Here is a 22,762-nt window from a genome sequence, read left to right on the forward strand (position 1 = left end):
ATATAGTTAAGCTCGAGCTCGTAAAAGTCAAGCTTAAATTTAATTCGAATTTGATTTAGCTCATTTTTCGTTATTAAAACGATGTCGTTTTAATACATATTGATCAAAACAACGTCATTTTGTATCAAAATTTTTAATTGAAAAATTTAGAGAGCAACTCAAGCTCGACCGAGCTCGTAAAAGGGTGGTTCGTTTCAAACTCATTCAAGCCAAATTCGAATAGGCTCAATTTGAATCTAACTCTAAGTTAAGTTATATATTTAATAATAAATTATATATAATTTTTTTAAATATTATTTTTAAATAATTAAAAGGTCTAGCCAATGGTCTACCAATCAAACCATCAATTAGACCAAACTGCTCTTTCTAATTGATTAGTATTCAATCCGATTATAAAAACATTTATTACCAATAGCCTCTTGTAAATAGGGCTGGATTCAAGCCGAGCTGAGCTCGGCTCGTAGCCAACTCAGGCTCGGCTCGGTTTATTTATGGGCGGCTCGAGTTTGGCTCGTTTTCAGCTCGGCTCGGCTAATTTTTTATATCAAAACGACATCGTTTTATATATATATATTAATCAAAACGACATCGTTTTGTATAAAAAATTTTTAAAAAAAATCTATCAAGTCAATCCGAGCTCGAGCTCGACCAAGTCGAATAGAGTCCGACTCATTTCAGGCTCAAACCGAGTCGAGCTGGCTAGACTCGAGTCCAGCCCTACTTGTAAATAATAATCAAGTTATTTATAGCGTAATTTGAAATTTCCTTAAATTACAAAACAAAACACGTGGTCCAAGTTATGAAGGACTCAAAAAGACAAGCTAGAACGAAGCCCCATTAAGCATTCCTATTTGTAAATGGACCCAATGTCATTCTCGGTAATCGATACCTGCCCATGGTTTCCAATTTTGCCAGCTGTGTTTAGTCTATTGATATCTGAATCCTTCACGGATGATGGGTTCCTGATGTAGGGACAATAAAAAATTGATGGACCAGCCATGCACCTGATAAATGGACCCAAACCCAATTCAATGGGCAATGGGTAAAATAATCCAACATGAAGCACTAGCACTCTCTAGAATCTCTGCTGATGCCATTAATGGACCCAAACCATAAATTATCCCTAACCTGTAAATATTTCTTTTAAAATTTTCCCAACGACAAGTCTCTATCACTATACAAGGAAACACCAAAAAATCAAAGCCCTGTGAGTCCGCCACTGTGAAAGTTTGAGTGGGACAAAAATTAAATAGAAGAAATTTTGACTAAAGGATGGAAAAATGAAGAAGGGCATTGAATGCCCTTTATGGGATTAAGACGAAACGCAGAAATACCTTGAGATAATTGATGGAAATTCTTGTATAAATATTCTCATCTTTCATATTTGAGATAACCCTTCTCTTATTAATAAAAAAATATACTCACTCTCTCAATTTTCTTTATCATACAATCTTAATTATATAAATCTTTCATCTTATAATTTGTAATAATAAATTATTTCAATTATATTTTTAATATGTTATCAGTATGAGTCATTCAGTTATATTATAATATTAATAATATTTCAATTATATCATTATTCTGTCTGTATATTACAAATACGAATATACCAATTATAATATTGTTATATTTGTAAAATATAAATTATTGATGTTTTAATTATTGATATTCTTTTATTTAATTTTTTCATTTATAATTGTATCTAATTTATCATCCGAAGTTTATAAAAATTATGAATCTAGATGTAAAGTCCTAAATATTATTTGAATATATATTTATATTATAGTAATTGTATCTAATTTGTAATATGATATTTACAAAATCATCAGAATATATATATATATATATATATATATATATATATATATATATATATATATATATATATATATATATATATATATATATATATATATATGGGTCTGAAGTCTCAAGTTTCATCAAAGTATTTATTATAACTATATCTCATTTGTAACATTAAGTTTGCATAATTATGAAAAGTATGAAATTGAAGTTTGAAATATTATTTAAATTTTATATACTATAATATTCTTAATATTAATTATAAAACCAGAAATTTTATAAATATAAGACAAATATGAGTATGGAGATCTAACATAATTTTTTTATCATATTATTAATTTTTATTATTTTTATCAATCTATAGTCGGTGAAAATAACAAACCTCGTAAAACTTTAATATATTATCTTTCGATTGGATGAAACAAATTACTATAACAGTTTGTGCCAAGCCTAAGAGCTAGTTGAGTCGTGTCTGGACCTAGAAACCAAGCTTGACAAGAACTAGTAATATAACATGCCAAAAAATTAAAAAATAATTATTAATTACTTACTAATAATGTTATGTGATTTCCAAAAAATTAATTTGCTGGAACCCAAATGTATTTATTAATGTTATGGGAACCAAAAAATTAGTAATGAATTAATATAGGTAGACAGTAAATGTGCCAGGTCGGCCCGAACCACAAAACATTGGCCCGACTTGGAAGAGCACAGCCTTCTATTGTAGTGGGTCATACCTAGCCCAGCCAACACTGTTTATGCCTTAATAATTTTACAAAATATTTAAAAAAATTGTATTAGGGCTGCAATTACAGCCAAACCTCAATAGCTACCAGCTTGGGCAGCAACCGTTGGGGTTTGAAATTTTCTTTTTTTTAATTTGTTCTATACAAACCCACCTCCCCTAGTCTTTGGGCCACCCAAGTCTAACCTAATTTCTCAGTCTCTCATTCTTTCTCTACATTGTTTTCTTTTAATCCTTTTTACATTCAACATATTCTTTATTTAATTTTAATATTTCAATTTCAATCTCAATTTCTCTCTATATTTTATTCATTTTTTTTGTCTTCAGTTTTTAAAAATAAGAAATTAAAAAAAACTAATTATTTAAATTTTCTAATATAAATTTTTTTTCAAATTAATATTACCAAGGATCATAAATTGTAAGTCCATCCTTTAAATCACATTTTGTTTATATTTTCAAATAATGTAAAATGATTAATTTTTGTTATATCTGCTACTGTTACAATTCCCTTAATGTCTATTAACAATTTAATTTTTATTTTATTTTAACAATTTTGTTAATTATTATTTTTCTTTAAAATATTTTCATAATGAAATAATTTAATCTGCTATAAACGGAAAATGTGTTCAAGTGATTAGGACAACTTAACTTTTTATAGAATCAATTGATTAGGAATAGGTGTCGTATAACACGGTCTCTATTACAGTATTTACACTACACCAATTCCTGATCAATTGATTTTACAAAAGTTAAGTCGTCCCAATCATTTGCACTTTTTTTCCTTTTAGAGCAAATTAAGTTATTTCATTATGAAAATATTTTAAAGAAAAATAATAATTAATGAAATTCTAAAAACAAAAAGGAAATTATGTTGTTCATAGACATTAACGAAATGGTGGTAGTAGCAATTATAAAAAAATGTGAAAGCTACTGTCGAACAACCACTCATACTAGTTATTCAGTTTTTCTTAGTGGTTGAGTGTATCAAAAACAATTGTCTTAGCTCAACTGTCAGGTAAGTCAAGACTATATAGTTAGAGAAAGTAAATTCATTATGGTGTCATAGGTAAAATAAAGAGTTTATTTTAATTAGATTGGACAATTAGTAATAAAAAATAATTTTACATTATTTGAAAATATAAACAAAATGTGCTTTTACAAATCAACTTGCAATATACAATTTTTGGTTGTATTAATTTGAAAGAAAATTTATATTAGTAAATTTAAATAATTATTTTTAAAAATTTTTGTTAATTAATATATAAACATAGGTCAACCTATTTAAGGCTTGACACGACCCAACCCTATATACATAAGGCCGAACCATGGGCTTTATGTGTTTTTCATGTTGTCCCGACTTGAAGGCTTACAACTGTGTTGGCCTTAAATCCAACCCAACCTAACCCAACCCCTAGATCCGATGGACTACACCGAAGTCGGCCTAGCACAACTCATTGATGCCTCTAAATATAAGGAATCCAAACTTATTAATGATTTATTATAAATGTTATAAGAAAACCAAAAGATTGATAATAAATTAATATATGAAATCCAAAAACTTATTAATTATTTGTTTTTAACTATTTATTAGTAATATTATTGGGAAACCAAATTACTAATAATGAATATATGAGATATCTATACGTTTTAATTATTTACTATTATTATTATAGGAAATAACGAATTAATACGAAGAATCTAAAAAGGCATTGACAAAAGAATTAAAAATTGAAAAAATAAGTAAAAATATATAATTCAATAGATTGACCTGTTAAAGGCCCAATACGACACAACCAAAGAACTATCAAGTTGTGTCACCAGCCTTCACATCCTAGCTGATCGACTAGGCCCACATTATAGCAAACTTAGGTATGACCCAAATTTGAGCAAATATGTCTAATTCGAGATTGATTTAATTTTAAAAGAGATTGTTCAGGATTATCTCTAAATTGATGACCTGAAATTTGAACTTTACTCAAAAATTGTTTTTTTTAGTTTTGACCTGAGGCAATTCAAACTTAAATATTTAAATTAATTTTAACTCAATTTTTTAATGAATATGATCCTAATGTATTACTTGAACTTAACTCGTTTGATATGAATTAGAATTTGAGTTTGAATAATTCAAATCGAATCCAATCTTAGTAATAACAATGAGTTTCAAAAGTGAAAATGGACTTGGGTTTTGTTACAAGTAATTATTTGCTCCAATTATTGCCCTTGGATTTAAGGTAATGATGGGCTCCAATAGTCTTTCTTAAATTTGAATTTGAGTTTCAAGAGCCTAGTAATAATAGGTTTAAGATCTTGCTAAGTGTTATAAAGATAATAACCAAATATATAAAGATAATAAGATTAAAGCAGAATTGAGAAGAGAGGAGAAGAAGAGCAAAAGCAATTGAGAGAAATGATTTCTGGATGAAGAAAGTATGTATTAAAATGTGAGAGATAAGGGGGGTATTTATACAAGAATTTTTCACCAACTTCCCTTGACATTTACATACTTTAACTTATATAAAGGGCATTAAATGCCCTTCTTCAATTTTCCACCTTCACCATCATCCAGCCACCATTTCATAAATGCATTCCCATATCTTTACTTGACTTGATTAGGTGGAAAGCCATATGTAACACTCCCCTTTGGATTTCCACCACTTACAGATAATTACATTAACCTTGCTAAAGAAAAACCCAATGAGATAAAAACCAAAATAAAGGAACATAATTATTTCATATTCTATGAAGTAGGGTTGGATGTGCTTAAATTGCCTTATTAAAAATCTTACTAGAAAAACCCAATGGGAGAACACCTAGTGAAGGAAAAAAAAGTACAGTACACATTTTTGTCTACAATATGATAAACTTCAAAATTTTGTTTGATGAATACTCCCCCTGATGAATGCTCCCCTTATTTGTAATGGGATTAATTTGATTACTTGTTAAGTTGTCGTATACCGATATTATATACTAATTTTTCAAATATTGATGTCAGTAATGTTTTGGTGAATAAATCTACAAGATTGGCATTAGATCTTATTTGTTTGACATTAATCTTTCTGTTATATTAGAGCTCATATGTGTAAAAGAACTTCGGTGAGATATGTTTGGTTCTGCCTTTTTTGATGTATCCTCCTCTACTTTGGGTAATACATGTTGTATTATCTTCATATATATGGAAGGAGTGTCTGTAGAAGGAAGATTGCATGTATTCTGAATATGATGGATGACAGACCGTAACCATATGCATTCTCGACTGACTTCATAGAGAGCTAGAATTTCTGAATGATTTTAAGGCATTGCAACCAAAGTCTATTTGATAGAACATCATGATATTGTTGTGTCATTATAAGTAAAAACATATTTCATTTGTGAACAGGTTTCATGAGGGTCAAAAAAATAACCAGCATTTGTATATCCAACCAAACTAGGATTTTCAAGAGATTTGACAAAATAAAATAATCTCAAATCCTTAGTTTCATATAGGTAACAAAACATATGTTTGATTCCAATGACATTCAGATATAGTACTTCAGAATCGAGTATTTTTTCATGTTCTTCTTTAGGATAAAACAGATCTTTTTTCAGATCAAGGGATTGAACAATCATTTGAGTACTCAAAGGATGAGTCTTATCTATATTAAAACGTTTTAATAATTTGTCAATATAGACTGATTGATGGATAAGTATTCTATTTAAATTGTGTTCGATTTGTAGGCTGAGACAATATTTTTTTTTCTCAAATCTTTTATCTCAAATTCCTTTTTTAGATATTCACCAGTTTTTTAGAGCTTTTTAGAAATTCCAATTAAATTTATATCATCAATATAAACTGCTATAATGACAAATCCTTATTTTGATCCTTTGATAAAAACACATGGATATATAGGGTTATTCACATAGCCCTCATTTTTCAAATATTTACTAAGACAGTTGTACCACATTCGTCCAGATTGTTTTAATCCATATATTGATATTTGTAATTTGATAAAGTACATGTCTTTTATATTGTCCCCTTTTACTTCAGGCAATGTATATCCTTTAAGGAGTTTCATATGAATTTCAATATCTAAATTTCTATATTAATAAGCAATAACTACGTTCATTAGACGCATATCTAATTTTTTAGAGACAGTTAGATTGATTAAATATCCGAATATGATTATATCCATAACAGGTGTATATGTTTCATCAAAGTTTATACTTGGCCTTTGAGAAAAACTTTGGGCTACAAGTCTAGCTTTATATCTAACAATCTTATTTTTTTCATTTCTTTTTCTTACAAATATCCATTTATATCCAATAGGTTATACGTCTGAGGTGTTGGAACTACAGACTCAAACACTTGATGTTTTGCTAAAGACGCTAATTTTGTGTAAATTGTTTCTTCTTATTTCGGTCAATCATGTCTTTATTTGCACTCAGCCATAGTATGTGGTTCAAAATCATTATCATTCATGATTTCAATAGCTATTGGAAATGAAAAGATATCATCAATATTAACCATTTCACGTTTCCACATCTCTTGTATATAAGCATAATTTAAAGATATTTTAGTATTATCATCTTCAAAATTTTGTACTACTTTAGAGGTTTGTGCCACTTCAAGGGCTTATGTCTTTTCATGGACCATTACCTATTCTGGAGAAACATTAGAGAGTATGAATTTTTAATTCATTTTAAAATTATTGTGATTGATATTTGTTTAATTATTTGTCTTTCTTTTTCAAAGAATAGTGTCCTTTGATCCAACAAGTCCATCACGCTTCTGCCATATAGTAGATTGATTAGTCACAACTAAAATGGATTATTCAGTAGTCACATTAATTTTTGTTAATGTGTTGATAGTTGGAACATGTGATCTTGTCACTTTTATCGTATCTACAAATGCATCAAACATTTGATTGGCAATAATTTGTAAACGCATTATCCTTTATACTTTAGTTTTACTTTGGGATGTGTGAGGATTTAAATAAGACATGACAGGTACATACTAAGTAAGTTCATGTCTAACTTCATGAGGGATTTTCTTTTCCCCTAAAGATGAGAATGTTGTCTCATCAAAGTAACAATCTGTAAATTGTGCAATAAAAAAATTACCTGTTAATAGTTTTAGATACCTTATAATAGATAATGAATTATATCCAATATAAATTTTCAAATGATATAGGGGTCCTATTTTTGTGCATTAAGGAGACACAATAGGGATATATACAACACAATCAAATATTCTCAAATAAGAAATATCAAGTAGCTGACCAAAGATCAATTGTATGGGAGAATATTGATGATAAGAAGAAGGTCGCAAACGAATTAATGTTATAGCATGTAATATATAACATGTCCCCACATAGAAGTTGGTAATTGAATTCTTAGTAACAAGATACATACAATTACCTGGAGTCGTTTGATAAGAAACTTAACTAATCCATTCTGTGTATGGACATATGAGACTAGATGTTCAATCTCAATCCTCATAGACATGCAATAATCATAAAATATTTTGGATGTAAATTCACTAGTATTATCAAGCCGTATTGACTTGATCGAATAATTTATGAAATATGCTTCTAATTTGATAATTTGTGCTAACAGTTTAGTGAATGCAATATTTCAAGTAAACAATAAACAAACATGAGATCATCATACAGATACATCAATTAAAACCATAAAATAATGAAATGACTCACTTGATAGATGAATGGGTCCACATATATCCCTTTGAATCTTTTGCATGAATGATAGAGATTCAACTCTAATTTTGGAGGGAGATAGTTTTATTACTAATTTCCCTTGAGAATAGATGGTATAGAATTTTTCACTAGACAATAAGATTTTATGATTCATTAATGCATGTCCATATAAATTTTCAATAATCCTACTCATCATTGTAGAACCTAGGTGGCCTAAACGATCATATCAAAGCATAAATGCTTTTAGATCAAAGAACTTCTGGTTTGATGTTGCATAAGTTTCAATTACTTTTATCATTATATAATATAATCTAGACGATAAAACAAACAATTTTTTTAGTACATGTCTTTTTCCGGAGACATTATTAGTTATACATAGATATTCTACACGATTTTCATTCATGATTTTAATATGATAACCATTATTTCTTATATCTTTGAAATTAAGTAGTTTTCTTCTATATCTATTTGAATATAATGCATCATTGATGTTTAATTTGGTCTCATTTTTAATAAAATTGTAGCTCTTTCTGAGCCTTCAATCAGATTTATTGATCCTGATATAATATTTACTTTAGCCTCCACTGGTGATAAAGTTAAGAAAAATTTCTTTTCTTTCAATATTGTATGGGTGGTTGCCTTATCGATCAAACACATATTTCCATCACCAGCTTTTGAAGTTAATGCTTCAATTTTGGAGTCTATTTTCTTTTAATTTAAAATTTATACTAGTTAATACAAATTTTGAAAGGAAGAAATATATATAGTACTAATTACACAACATAATATACATAATTTCTTAATCTTGAAGAAATTCTAAAAGATCAAAGTTCGTCAGATCGACAAGGTTTGGATTATTAACACAATTTGATTCAATCTTCTTGTCTGTTGTTTTATAGATGGTTGGTATAAATCTACCAGATGTTTTAACGTACGATAAGTATGGGACCGATGGCCTTTAAAACCACATATATAACATTTACTTTCATAGTTTTGTGGTTTACTTTGTATCATTTTTTCTTTATCGTGTTTTGCTTCATCTTTAGTCCTTTGATGGTGGAAAGATTTTCTATTATGACCACCTTTGGATCGAAACTTATTTCATCTAAAACCTCGTCTGTGCCTATGATAACTACTACTAGTAGTTACATTCACTTCAGGGAACAGTGTAGTACCAGTGGAGTTTGTTTGATGGTTCCTCAATAACAATTCATTGTTTTGCTCAATCACTAATAAATAGGATATCAGTTCAGAATATTTTTTAAAATTTCTTTCCCTGTATTACTGCTGCAGGAGCATATTTAAAGGATGAAATGTGGAGACAATTTTGAATATGACAGAGTTATATTTACTTACAGATTTAAAATTTTGTAAGTGTAAATAAGTCCATTCATATTGGGCCATTGACAATGTTATTGATTTGTGATGATTGTATCTTTCTTTCAGATTTCTCTATAATTCCAGTGGGTACATAATATTCACGTATTCTGCTTGTAACCTTTGTGGATATGATGACAAAGGAAAATAGTAGTTTTAGATTTATCTTGCTGGGATACTTTATTTCCTTTTTTTATTGTTTCTCCAAGGCTCATTAATTATAAATAGAGAACCGTGTCCAAGGCCCATTCAATGTAATTTTCTCTATCCAATCGAAAGGCAACATATCGAAATTTTACAAGATTTGCCATTTTCACCAACTGTAGGTTGATGAAAGAAATAAAAATTAGTGATATAATAAGAGAAAAATTATATGCGAACTTCAAGTTCGTATTTGTCTTATATTCACAAAATTTCTAGTTTTATGATTAATATTCATAATATCATAATATGTAAAACTTACATAATATTTTAGACTTCTATTTCATTATTTTTATCACTTATGTAATCTTCAAGTTACAAATGAGATATAGTTATAATAAATATTTTAATAAAATTTAGAACTTCAAGTCTACATATATCTTCTCATAATTTTGTAATCTTCAGGTTACAAATAGTATTCAGAACTTTGGGTCCAAATTCATTATTTTTGCAATCTTTGGGTTGCAAATATGGTATCATTCTAAATGAAAAATTACATAGAAGAATAACAGAAAATAAAATATATATAATAATTAAGAGAACGATATAGTTGAACGATTATGATGATATACCTTAGCAGATCGTGCTAATAACGTATTATAAAGATAATAACCAAATATATAAAGATAATAAGATTAAAGCAGAATTGACAATAGAGGAGAAGAAAAGCAAAAGCAATTGAGAGAAATGATTTTTGGATGAAGAAAGTATATATTAAAATGTGAGAGATAAGGGGGGTATTTATACAATAATTTTTCATCAACTCCCCTTGACATTTACATACTTTAACTTACTCATATAAGGGCATTAAATGCCCTTCTTCAATTTCCACCTTCACCATCATCCAACCACCATTTCATAAATGCATTTCCATATCTTTACTTGACTTGATTAGGTGAAAAGCCACCTAGATAAGTAACACTAAGGATATAATGTTTTTTTTTTAATGTAACAGTATAGGCTTCAAATATTTCTCTTGGGTTTTAAGGTGAAGAAATAGTGTGCTTCAAAAGTCTTGTCAAAGATAGATTTGGGTTATGACATTTATAGATAAATTCAGATTGAGTCAAATTTGAGTAACAATATCGAGTCATTGAAAAATCATCTATATATTCATCTTCTCTTGCAATTTTTTTTCTTCTTCTCCCATGACCTTTCAGTGTTTTCTCTCATAAACTCATTATCAGCTCAAGCTCAAGCTCAAGCTCAAGCTAAATTAGCCATTTTGGACTTGAGCTAAGCTTAAGCTAGTACCAATTGGTTTGCTCAAGCCCACCCTTAACACTAATAATAATGGGTTTTCCAAAAGGCTTGCTAAAAAATATTATTAGGCTTCAAATATTTTGATTGGGCTTTGAGGCCTAGTATCATAGACTTTAAAAGTCCCATTAAAGATGGACTCGTCTTTTGAGACAAAATAGTCTCATTAATATTGTTATCACATAATCGAATGTTCGAAGACCAAGTCCGATTGTGTTTCATAACAATCTCTAAACTCAAATCAAACATTAGGTGTTGGAGTGAAAAGTTTATCCACCAAGCGATGTCGTTTATGTTTGTTGTTGTTTCTATTAGTTGTCGTTAGTTATTTTATGATATTTAACAAGTGATAAAAGAGAGAGTTTCATGTATAAGAGAGAAAAAGTTTAAGTTTCTTTTATCAATATATTAAAATCAAACTTTTGACTTATTTAGTTTAGTGATTGTGGGATCAATCACTAGACCTGAGATTTGTCCTATCTAGTGTGGTTGGATCGATCCCATAAAAGTGGTAATCCAACTCAAATAGAGTTCTTCGTATCAATATATATATATATATATATATATATATATATATATATATATATATATTAGAAGAGAGAAAGTAATCAACTATAAGGAGAGCAAGTGGAATTGTAAAATGCATAAGAGTTTTGTGCTTGCACTCACTAGGTCTATATAGGTTTATTGAATCATTGTAATGTGAATGTTTTTACCTACTGAATTTACTTCTCCATTATCTCAAAATTTCTTCCCCCCTCGACTCCCTTTACATTTCGCTTTTGTAAACTTTGCTAAGCTCCTCATCTTCTTTCATTTTTGAATTTAGTGTATAACAAAGATGGTATAGTTGTCCTTTGGTTTTCACTAAAAACAAAGGTGGATGAGCTAGTCATTCTACATGTATGATCTTTAATTGTAAAATCTTTGGATTTTACATTTTAGAGTCAAATCACTTATACCAATTAAAAACACACTAGATGACTTAACAATCCTAAAAGAAGGTGAATAGGATTTATAAAAATTAAAACACAATTAGTTTTTTTACACAAGGACAAATAATAAAATTCAATCCATACAAGCAATAAATATTAAATAAAAGAGAGAATAATATATGTGCTAAGAGATTTAGAGTAGTTCGGAGTTCTTCGACTCAAGTCTCTTACATTCAATTCTTCGAAAAAACCATTTGAAATTTCACTATAAAAAATAATTTTCTCTCTTTACTGGTTGTTTGGGATTACACTCAATAAAATAGTTTGCTCATGATTTCGTTCACAATGATTTGAGAAAGATTTTACAAAGTAATAATGTCTCTACAAGACTAATTTACAAAGATTGAAGTACAAAAGTTCTCTCAAAAATGAGAGTTTAAAGCTTTCAGAGAAAGAGATGAGGGCTTTTTGAGAAGTATATAATTTGATACAATATATTTTCTAAACTTTTCCAACAAAAAATGACTTGAATTTTTATACTTGGAGTGCTGAAAAGCCTGAAATGGTCATTAGATTTAAAGAAGTATCCGTTGACATTAAAAGTGGCTTGTTTCACTTAAAATATAGATGTATGAAAGTGATTTCACTTAAAACATAGAGATGTATGATGTGAATACAAAGTGCACAGGTGTACCTAACCAAATATCCATTTCTTAATAGAAGTCAAGCTCAGTTAGAACTCCCAATAATCAAATTCTTATTCATGCTACATGTACGCATGGGCCTGCAAATAGTATACACAATTGTGTAGATATATAGGTACTCATGTTTCTCCATGACAGTAGGAGAAATAATTTTTTGTTGCCAGAATAATATTTCACCAATGGTGAAAAAAAAAAAAAAGTTGTTAAACAGCTTTAGTTGCTCGACCAAATTATCACAAGCCTTCTTAGCCTGCTTTTGGATCATCTGCATCTCTAGAATATCATATGCGATATGACACCACAGCTAACATAAAAGTAAAGTAATGGAATGCAAATGGAACTAAAGTGGCAGATCAAATCACAGGCTGCAAAACCAATCGCAATGCATGATTAAACTCAAAATATATATATATATATATAAATTCACATTAATTAAATTAATTAAAAATAATGCCTATATAATAATGTTTATGTCAAACCATAAGTGATATCAATACTGTCTTTTACCAAATTAAATAACCCAACAGAGCTTTTAGAGGGCTTTATGTATGAAGAACTATTGTGGGAAGTCCTGTATACGTTTTATGTTAAAGGTTTGAGGTGAAATACTTGACAGCTTGGCTGGTATGACTTCTTGACTGCAGCCTGCTCAAACTTCTTTACACTAGTTTCATTTTCTTCCAAATTTGTCTGGACAAAATAGCGAACCCACCAAGACGAGCTCCGCATTTTGGCCTTCAAATAAGAAGCAAATATGTTATTTGTAAGAAGAAATAAACAAATTGCTTATAGTTGAAAAAAACGTCAAGAAGTATACTACTAAAATTTGATATTCTCTATTGATAATATTTCCATTTTCTTAATAAAAAATATGTTGTTTATAAAAAGAGTTTTAGGATACAATTCGGAAACTAGTGTAAATTAAATAATATGTCGGAAATATATATTGGGTTTACAAGTGTAAAAATTGAAACTCATATTACACAAAACCAATTAGCTTGTGTTAAGGTCCAACCTATACACTTGTGAGTCCAATATATATTTCCGATATGGTTTCAGAGCACGAGCCAATTAGTATATAAGTGTGTGGATTAGATCTTAACACAAGCCAATTGGTTTTGTATAATATGGGTTTCAATCTTCACACTTGTAAACTCAATATATATTTCCAACATAATGAAAAAGTAGTTTTCTCAAATTTTTATAGCTTTTAAATCCATATGCAAAATTTTGACAATCATATTAAAAACATGCTCATACATTAAAATATTGAAATACTGCTCAAAATTTTGAATTGTATCTTAGCTTTTTGAAAATTATCTGTGGATCACATCAAAGAAAGCCTAAACCCACTATTTGTCCGACGTTGATAACTCTCTTCTACTTGTGTACAATAGTTTAGAAAAATTATCTTTAAGGTTATGAAAAGACTGAAGAATTAAAACTAATTTATAGCTAATTCTACTGCAATTTACTAGAAATTTATGTCTGAACTATACTTTTCAATGTATTTGCTCTTTTCTACAGCTGTCTTGTGGTAGACACACTTCACGAATACAGTTTCAGATATATTAAAAAGCGAAGTTTAATCAAACAAAACCTAAACTGAGGTTATGGACAAGGCGATATCTACAGACATGTTTCAAGTAAATTTTTTTCTATAAAAATAGCAAAGCCAAAAAAATAAGCACTTACTGGGCGTCCGAATTTGGATAACTCTGCAACTTTAGCTCTCTGTTTGCCAGGGTACCCTACACATGCAAATAAAAGAAGTGAAAAATCAAGTGAATCAAAAGCAAAATATTAAGTAGCATTTGAACACATTATATTAATCTAACTGCTAAACATTCAGGAAAGCACAATCAAAGCAGGCATTCTGCTAAGAGATTATAAGTGAGACAAAAATACCACATTCTATGGCCTAGGGAAAGCATAACTCAAATAGTCTACATGATAACACTCTAATTTAGAATTGTAAGTAGGATTCTGTCATTAGGTCCCTAATAGATTCCTAGGGAGAATTGTAACCTATCTACAACAATATTAGACTTAATTTACAAAAGTTAAATTACACACTAAACTTGCATCTTGTGCATTCTTCTGTGCAAGAGAAAAAGGCCAAACTTCTTAACAGCCATTTATTGCAAGTTCAATGACATTTACATACATGCATGCATGTGTTTGTCTGTTTATTTGAATTAAATTTCATAAGGTGATTCATATGTTACCTGTGAATATAACAACGCCATCAGCGGCCACCCTTGCCAAATCTGGAAGTGTCTTGTTCATGTATTTTGGAGATAAGTAATCTAAAGAATCTGACACAATAACAAGAGAAAAGGATTTTGCTCGGTATGGCAGAGGGAACTTGACATCAGCCACACGCACAATGCCTTTGTGCACAAGGCTTTTGCATCTTGCATCTGCATCTTCTATGTCATAAGGTTCCACACCCCATGCCTCAGTTTCCTCTTCTTTCAACAATGCAGACACTACCGAACAAGTATCAGGGCCCACATGCAAAACTTTGTGCATACTATCACCATATGCCTTCTTTAGAATAGGTATAGCTCTCTGAACTTCTGATGTGCAAGAAAAGTCACCTACAGAATGAAAGAAATACAATCGATATGGACGAACACTTAACAAAAAGCCTTGCTGATATTTCTTATGAACAAAAATTACTTTAGAGCAATAACTAAAACTCAGCTTTGTCCATCAGTTGTGATATGCAAACCAAAGTTTTTCCACAAAAAAATTTATAATGAATCAAGCTCCTAAATTGATCGAATTGACAAATCTTTCATTTTCAAAATTATTGTTGCAATGAGGACAAGTGTAACTCAAGTCTCGTAACCAACATGGATATATTGCATATAAGCTTAGAATTTTACTGAATAAATTTGGGATTTTTGGTAAGATAAAATGTTTTGTCCAGTGGATGGCTGTTATTTTAACGTGCTAGGAAGTGGTTAACTTTGCCTATATGATCATTGCATCTAGTTTTAGTTTTAGCAATTGATAGAAAAGATGCACAAAAAGAATTCAAAGGAATTATCAACATTCGGGGAAAAACATAAAAGTAGTATCACTTGAAATCTTCGCTTGAAACAGGCATCATAACACACAAATGTTTAAAATGAACGCCTGAATTTATACTAAACTTGCGATCATTTCTTGCTAATTTATTATTTCAATCATAGCAACAAGTTTACTCAGATCTAAAAAATAAGTCACCAAATGCTGTCTACCAAATATGAAAATTGCACATATTATACAACCTCAAGAAAAAAAATTGTACATCGGTTCATTAGAGGGAAAAGGTACATTTAGAATAGAACAGTAAAAAGATAAAGATAATTTACCTTCGAACCTACTAACAGTTTCCCTGGATCGCCCAAAAACACCTGTATTGTATCAAAATAGACTAATATAATCAACTTGTTGAACTAAAAAACATAATCAATCCAAGAACATTAATATTTAATACACATACCGGAGCCACTGAAAGCATAAACGACAAGAAGAAAGGCGCCCTGTAAAATTAAGATAAGCAAGAGAAATGCAGAAAAAGGTTAAAACTAGCGATGATGCAATAAATCGTATAGAGAAATGGTAATAAAGCAAGTACCAGGAGAATAAGAGCAACGGATAAGACGGGAGAAGAACGCGATTTCGAATGTAAAGCACCGGAGAAGGGGAAGCTCCCACTGTCAACGAATCGGCGCGTAGAACTCACTTGTCTCCTTGACATGATTGCAACGGCCTGTGGTAATGGTGGGAAGAAATTAGATCTTGGATCTGCCTGAGAAAGTGCAGTGGGGCTAGCTCATGGATGTAATGGTAATTGGCAGATAAATAAATAAATAAGGGAAAGTACTGTGACTTGTGTAGTTATGAAGCGTGACGTGTGTCGGCAGGGAGAGTTGCAGCTTCTTTTAATTTCAATAAACAATGGCTATTGCGTGTGTGAGAGGTTCTGATGCATGAAGCTATTAGACCGTTTTAAGAGTAATTTACGCGGTTATTTAAAAAAAAAAAAAGCTTCAGTTACAGTAAAATCTCAAATTTTTATATTTTAATTTTTGAAAATTTAAATACTTATTTATAATTAAATTTTTATTAAAAATTTTAATTAGAGTTAGAGATAAAACTATCATTTATTAAAAAATTAAAGTTTTATCACATTTTTCTCTCTCATATTAAAAACTTACATTTTTCTTATAACTCAATGTTTGAAAATGACAAAACCCCTCAAGGTTTGTTCCTCTTTCTCCGACATCGATTTCTCTTTTCTCGACCGTTGGTCGTCCTCCCTTCCCCTTTTATCTCTCCTTCAATATCTCTCTCTTGCCTCTCTAACCATCTTCAGTCAAAGACGAAGACAAAATCGTCTGAGAGATGAAAACGACGCGTCTTCACCTTTGGTTGGAGAGGCAAGGAAGAGAGACCAGAGGAGAGATAAAGGGGAAGAGAGGACAGTCAATGACTTAGGAAGGAGAAATCGGCGTCGAAGGAAGAGGAACAAACCCTAGAGTGTTTTTGTCACTTTTCAAACTTTGGGTTAGGGGGAAAATGTAAGTTTTTAAATATGGGAGAAGAAAATGTGATGGAACTTTAATTTTTTTAGTAAATAATAGTTTTACCCTCAATCATAACTGAGATTTCTAACAGAAATTTGATTATAGGTGAGTGTTTGGATTTTTGAAAGTTTGAGGGTGAAAGCTTGAGATTTCACTATACCTTGAGTGGGAATAAGTCTTTTGCCTAAAAAAATAAATTAAAAAAAACCGAAAAGACTTGTTTCTACTCAAAGTACATTGAAATTCTCAAATTCCATTTTTCAACTTTCAAAAATCTAAACATTAACTCATAAATCAAGTTTTATTTAAAATCTTAGTTAAAATTAGGGATTACACTGTTACTTACTAAAAAAATTTAAGTTTGCCATAGCATTGGCTCTCACTCCCAGCTTATCTCTCTTTGCTGATCAAACCGCACTAATCGTCTTTGTCAAAGTGTCTTCATCTCAGAAGAAGACAATTTTGTCTTCATCCTAGACGAAATCAACTATTGGAGTCTCAGACGACCATATAGTCTTCATTTGAGACCTTAGACGATCATCTTTGTTCAAAAGGAAGACACTCTGATAAAGATGATTTCATCTTCATAAGAGGAAATTAGTTTCATCAATAGGTGGGCTTTAATGGACAATAAGAGATAAGCCGAGAAGGAGACCCAATGTGATCGAAGATAACAAATTTTACTGTCTCTAGCAAGGTTTCAAAACCTTACAGGGGACATTACTACTTTTCAAACTTTGGTTGAGAGAAATTACTAGATTTTCAAACTAAGGGGGGAAAATATAATAAAATTTTAATTTTTTAAATAATGATTTTACTCTTAACCCTGGTTGAGATTTTAAACAGAAATTGACTCATGGGCGAGTATTTGGGATTTTGAAAGTTGAAGGGTGTGAGTTTGAGATTACACCAAACTAAAGGTGCCAAATGGGTCAAGCCGACCCTCGGCCTAACTTGAAGCATGAGAAAATGACCCGACCCATAAGGGTCCAACCTGCTACTATAACGAGTTAAGCCTTAGGCCTAGACACAAGTGTTGAATCTTAATATTTTGATGATGATAAAAATCTAAGTTTACTTTATTAATATATCTAAAGAATGCTGAAATGCATTACAAATGGACAAAATATGAAATTTACAAATAAATCTAGATCAAAAAAATATTGGTGAAAATTGATAGTCCGTGACCAAATTGAGATCAAACCATGCATCAACCGTTTAGCCTTCTGGATCAAAAAAATATTGGTGAAAATTGATAGCCTGTGACCAAACTGGGATCAAACTGTGCATCAACCGTTCAGCCTTCTGGAAATAAAATGATGTCTTCTAATCATGTCTCAAAATAAATATTCATGCTCTTTAAATATAAATTTAGTTAATCCAAATCAACTAAATTAGAATTTTTTTTCTTTAAGCATTAAATGTCCCAAGGGGACATTTGATAATTGTCCCACCCATGACCTCTTACCTCACATTTTCTTGCCAAGTGTCATCTCCAACAAATTGATTGTTGTCATGTGTTCAAGAAAGCTTTTTCTTCTAATTCCATTAAATATCCCAGCTGGGACATTTGAAAAACATCCCAACCGTGACATTTTCCTCTGAATTGCTGACAGACTTGTCCAATTCATCACCACCATGTGTCAAAATATTTATTATCCCAGTCGAACCATTCTGAAAATTATTCCAGCCATGACATTTTTATCTGAATTGTTGTCAGACTTGTCCAATGCATCATTATCATGTGTCAAAATATTTATTGCGTTGTCGGACCATTCTGAAAATTATCCCAACCGTAACATTGAATCCAATATAAGTGCAACATGTGTAAAGTTTGTCGTTCCTGTGTAGTTTTTTTTTTAAAAGCTTTTCAGTCGTGCCATTCTTAAAATTAAACTTGTACTTCAATCGTGTGTAACCCAACATATACCCGTTCAAGCTTCTAGATTGTTTTTTAAACGCAAAAATAATGCAAGCCGCCCGTGACATGATTTTGTCGTCCGTGCTGAAAGTTATTCGTTGAGCTCTGATCGAGGTCCTTTTTCTTCGTCGAATTTTTTCAGAAGACTGTCGATGGGAGCTCAACCCAATGGAACCAAATATCTCTATAAATTTGCTTTCAAATTGAAGAGCAGAGTGATAAGAAAAAAAGGAGAAGCAAAATCAAAAGAAGCAAAAAAAAAAAAAAATGAAAAGCTAAAAATATTTTACTTTTATTTTTTTGAAACTCTCCGTGAGCTTAAAACTTTTATTCTTTGAGAGTTTTATTCACTTAAAACTTATTCATATCTTGTAAGCAAATATTGTAGGCGCAATCTTATATCAACTAGTGTAGTGGGCGAAATCCCGAATATACTACCTGTAGAAAATTCTTCAAGTGATAGTAAAACTCCAAGACGATTTGCTTGGAGAAGTGGACGTAGGAGGTTTGCAAGAGAAAGTTCTAAACCACTCTAAATGAGCATTTCTTCAGCTTTATCTCCCTAAATATTTTCTGTTATTATTGATATTTATTGTTGATATTATTGTTAATTATTGTTGTTATTATTGATATTTATTGTTATTTATTGTTGTAGTTAATATTGACATTTATTGTTACTGTGTTATTAGTTATCTCAGCTTGTTATTTGTCTCCATTGTTATTATTGTTTATTCCTGCTTTAAAGTTTATTACTATTGAATTTATTGTTTACTGTTGAATTTATTGTTGGTATTTCGGTTGTGTGGTTTGTAAAGTTTGCTCTAGAATTTGTTATAGTATATCATTTAATTTATTTTTAAGAACCTATTCACCCCCTCTCTAGGTTCATATTAGCCATTACAAGAGTGTCTAACAATTAGTATCAGAGCTTGGACTCTAGTTTTATTAAAATCTAACGATTTTTAAAGATACTATCCAATTTCTTAATGGCTAATACACCTACTCTTATTTTTACTGAAGGGCAATGCACCATTAGGCCTCCCTTATTTTGTGGAATAAATTATACCTGATGGAAAATTAGAATTAGGCTTCATGTTAAGTCTATTGACTTTAAATTATGGAAAATTATTGAACATAGTGATTTAGTGCCAATAGACCTTAAAACTAATGAACCTGAAAATAAAATGGATTTTAATGATGAGGATAAAAAGATGATGAGCTTAAATGCTAAAGTCATTAGCATCTTATTTTGTGCTCTTGATGGTACAAAATTTAATAGAGTATCGGCTTGTGAGTCTACTGAAGAATTTTGGACTATACTCCAAACCACACATGAAGGAACAAGTCAAGTTAAAAAGTCAAAGATCGAACTTCTCTTTCGAGAATATGAATTATTTAAAATGAAGTCTGGAGAAAATATAATCGACATGTATAAACAATTATCTAACTTAATGAACGATCTTAAAGGGCTCGGAAAGAGGTTTGAGACAATCGAATTGGTAAAGAAAATTTTGAGATCATTACCGGATTTGTAGACCATGAAGGTAATGGCTATTAAGGAGTCCAAAGATCTTAGCAAGATGGGAATGGATGAACTCATAGGAAGTCTTCTTACCTATGAAATGAAGAGAAAACTAAAGGAAGAATAAGTTAAAACTAAAAGAGATATTGCATTAAATGTTGTAGATGAAAAGGAAGAGGAAGAGAATTCTTCCATGGATGAGGATGATGTGAGTCTCTTAGCTAGAAAGTTTAGCAAATTTCTATCAAGATCAAAGAGGAATAAAGGAAAAGGGTTTGCTAGACAAAAAGGAACAAAGGAAGAGGGCGAAAAGAGCAACAATGAGATAATATGTTATGAATGCAAGAAACTAGGCCATATTCGCCAAGATGGTCCTCTGAAAAAGAAGAAGAAGGACAAAAAGGAGAAAAGATTCAAGAAGAAAGTGTTTGACGCCACTTGGAGTGGAAGCGACAACTCAAGTGAAGAAAGTAAGTCAAAAGAAGAAAAGGCCAACATATGTTTCATGGCCAAAAGTGATTCAGAAGATGAGGTAAATGATTCAAACTCATACTCTTTGCATGAATTACAAGATGCATTTGAAAACTTGATAGATTAGTATGAAAACATAGAAGCAAAGTATAAATCATTAAAGAAACAATTAATTTGCATTAAAAAGGAACATAATATACTTCTACATTATCATGATAAGTTGACTAAGAAACATGATATTGTTCGAAATGAAAAGGATTCATGCCAAAAAGAATTAACATGCATGAAAAAGGAACATGAAGAATTAAAGAAAAAGGCATCTAGTTCGAATGAATTATTTGAAAATTTTTAAATAGGTACTAAGAGGTTGGATGAGATGCTTGCATCTTAAAGAAATAGTCTTAATAAGGAAGGATTAAGGTATAATGGAAGTAACCTTTTTCAAACACATGTAGGCTTTTAAAAAAACCTCATGCATTACATATGAAATGCAAATTTTGTTCATTTATTGGGCATACTATTAGACATTGTCCAATTAGGAATGATAAACCTTTTAAAGTAAAGAAGGTTTGGGTTCATAAAATGACACTTAAAACTAACGTTGTTAGACCTAAAACTATTTGGGTACTAAAAAGTAAATAGATAAATTTATCTTGTATGCTTGCTTACAATCTTCTTTTAGGTCCTTTAGTAAGTGGTATTTAGATAGTGGATGCTCAAGACATATGATGGGAGATAGAAGTTTATTCTCTTCTTTAAAGGCTAAAGATAGAGGTAATGTCAACTTCGGAGATAACTTTAAAGGAAAAGTTATTGGCATCGGCATTATAGATCACTTTTCTTTTTCAATAAATGATATTCTACTTGTTAAAGGTCTTAGGCATAATTTACTTAGCTTAAGTCAATTGTGTGACAAGGGCTACAAGATTAATTTTTACTCTTTATGTTATGAAATTGTTGATGCTAGCACAAACGCAATTGCATTCATTGGGCATAAGCATTCAAATATATATATTATAGACTTGCATGACATTGCATCTAGAGACCTATATCTCATGTCAACAAAAGAGGAGGACATGTGGTTATGACATAGAAGGTTAGGACATGCAAGCATTGACGTTCTTCAAAAGCTTTCGAAAAGAAACTTAGTAAAAGGTTTGCCAAAATTAGTTTTCAAAAAGGACCATGTGTGTGATGCTTGCATGAAAGGAAAACAAACAAGAATTTGTTTTAAGTCTAAAGATTGTGTTTCAACTTCAAGACCTCTTCAACTTTTACATATGGATTTATGTTGACCATTTCGAACTACAAGCCTAGGTGGAAAGCATTATTGTTTTGTAATTGTTGACGATTTTTTAAGATTTACTTAGGTCTTGCTTCTTGCAAATAAAAGTGATGCATTCCATGCATTTGTACCATTTGTTAGGAAATTGCAAAATCAAGTAGGTTATGCAATTGCATGCATTAGAAATGATCATGGAAAAGAGTTTGAGAATTCAGATTTTGAAATGTTTTGTAATGAATATGGCATTGAACACAACTTTTTGGCA

General features: G+C 30.4%; 1 protein-coding gene across 1 annotated transcript; it reads right to left on the reverse strand.

Annotated features, from left to right (window-relative positions):
* Positions 1 to 13,105: 13,105 nt before the first annotated feature.
* On the reverse strand, positions 13,106 to 16,662 carry LOC123228424 (probable pectin methylesterase CGR2). The gene is made up of 6 exons (XM_044653891.1): positions 16,347 to 16,662; positions 16,212 to 16,251; positions 16,081 to 16,122; positions 14,944 to 15,318; positions 14,411 to 14,466; positions 13,106 to 13,450 (listed from the first exon to the last, which is right to left on the reverse strand). The coding sequence occupies exons 1-6, from the start codon at positions 16,467 to 16,469 to the stop codon at positions 13,298 to 13,300; spliced, it is 789 nt and encodes a 262-aa protein (XP_044509826.1). The 5' UTR covers positions 16,470 to 16,662; the 3' UTR covers positions 13,106 to 13,297.
* Positions 16,663 to 22,762: the final 6,100 nt, after the last annotated feature.

The sequence above is a fragment of the Mangifera indica genome, chromosome 1, assembly GCF_011075055.1.
Source record: "Mangifera indica cultivar Alphonso chromosome 1, CATAS_Mindica_2.1, whole genome shotgun sequence".
NCBI classification, from domain to species: Eukaryota; Viridiplantae; Streptophyta; class Magnoliopsida; order Sapindales; family Anacardiaceae; genus Mangifera; species Mangifera indica.

Excerpts from the sequence above, each read along its gene's own strand:
- LOC123228424 (XM_044653891.1), bottom strand. The coding sequence starts at position 16,469 with ATGTCAAGGAGACAAGTGAGTTCTACGCGCCGATTCGTTGACAGTGGG. Across the intron at positions 15,319-16,080 it reads AACTGTTAGTAGGTTCGAAG|GTGACTTTTCTTGCACATCA; the intron begins GTAAATTATCTT and ends TTCATTCTGTAG. Across the intron at positions 13,451-14,410 it reads TATCCAAATTCGGACGCCCA|GCCAAAATGCGGAGCTCGTC; the intron begins GTAAGTGCTTAT and ends TCTTATTTGAAG.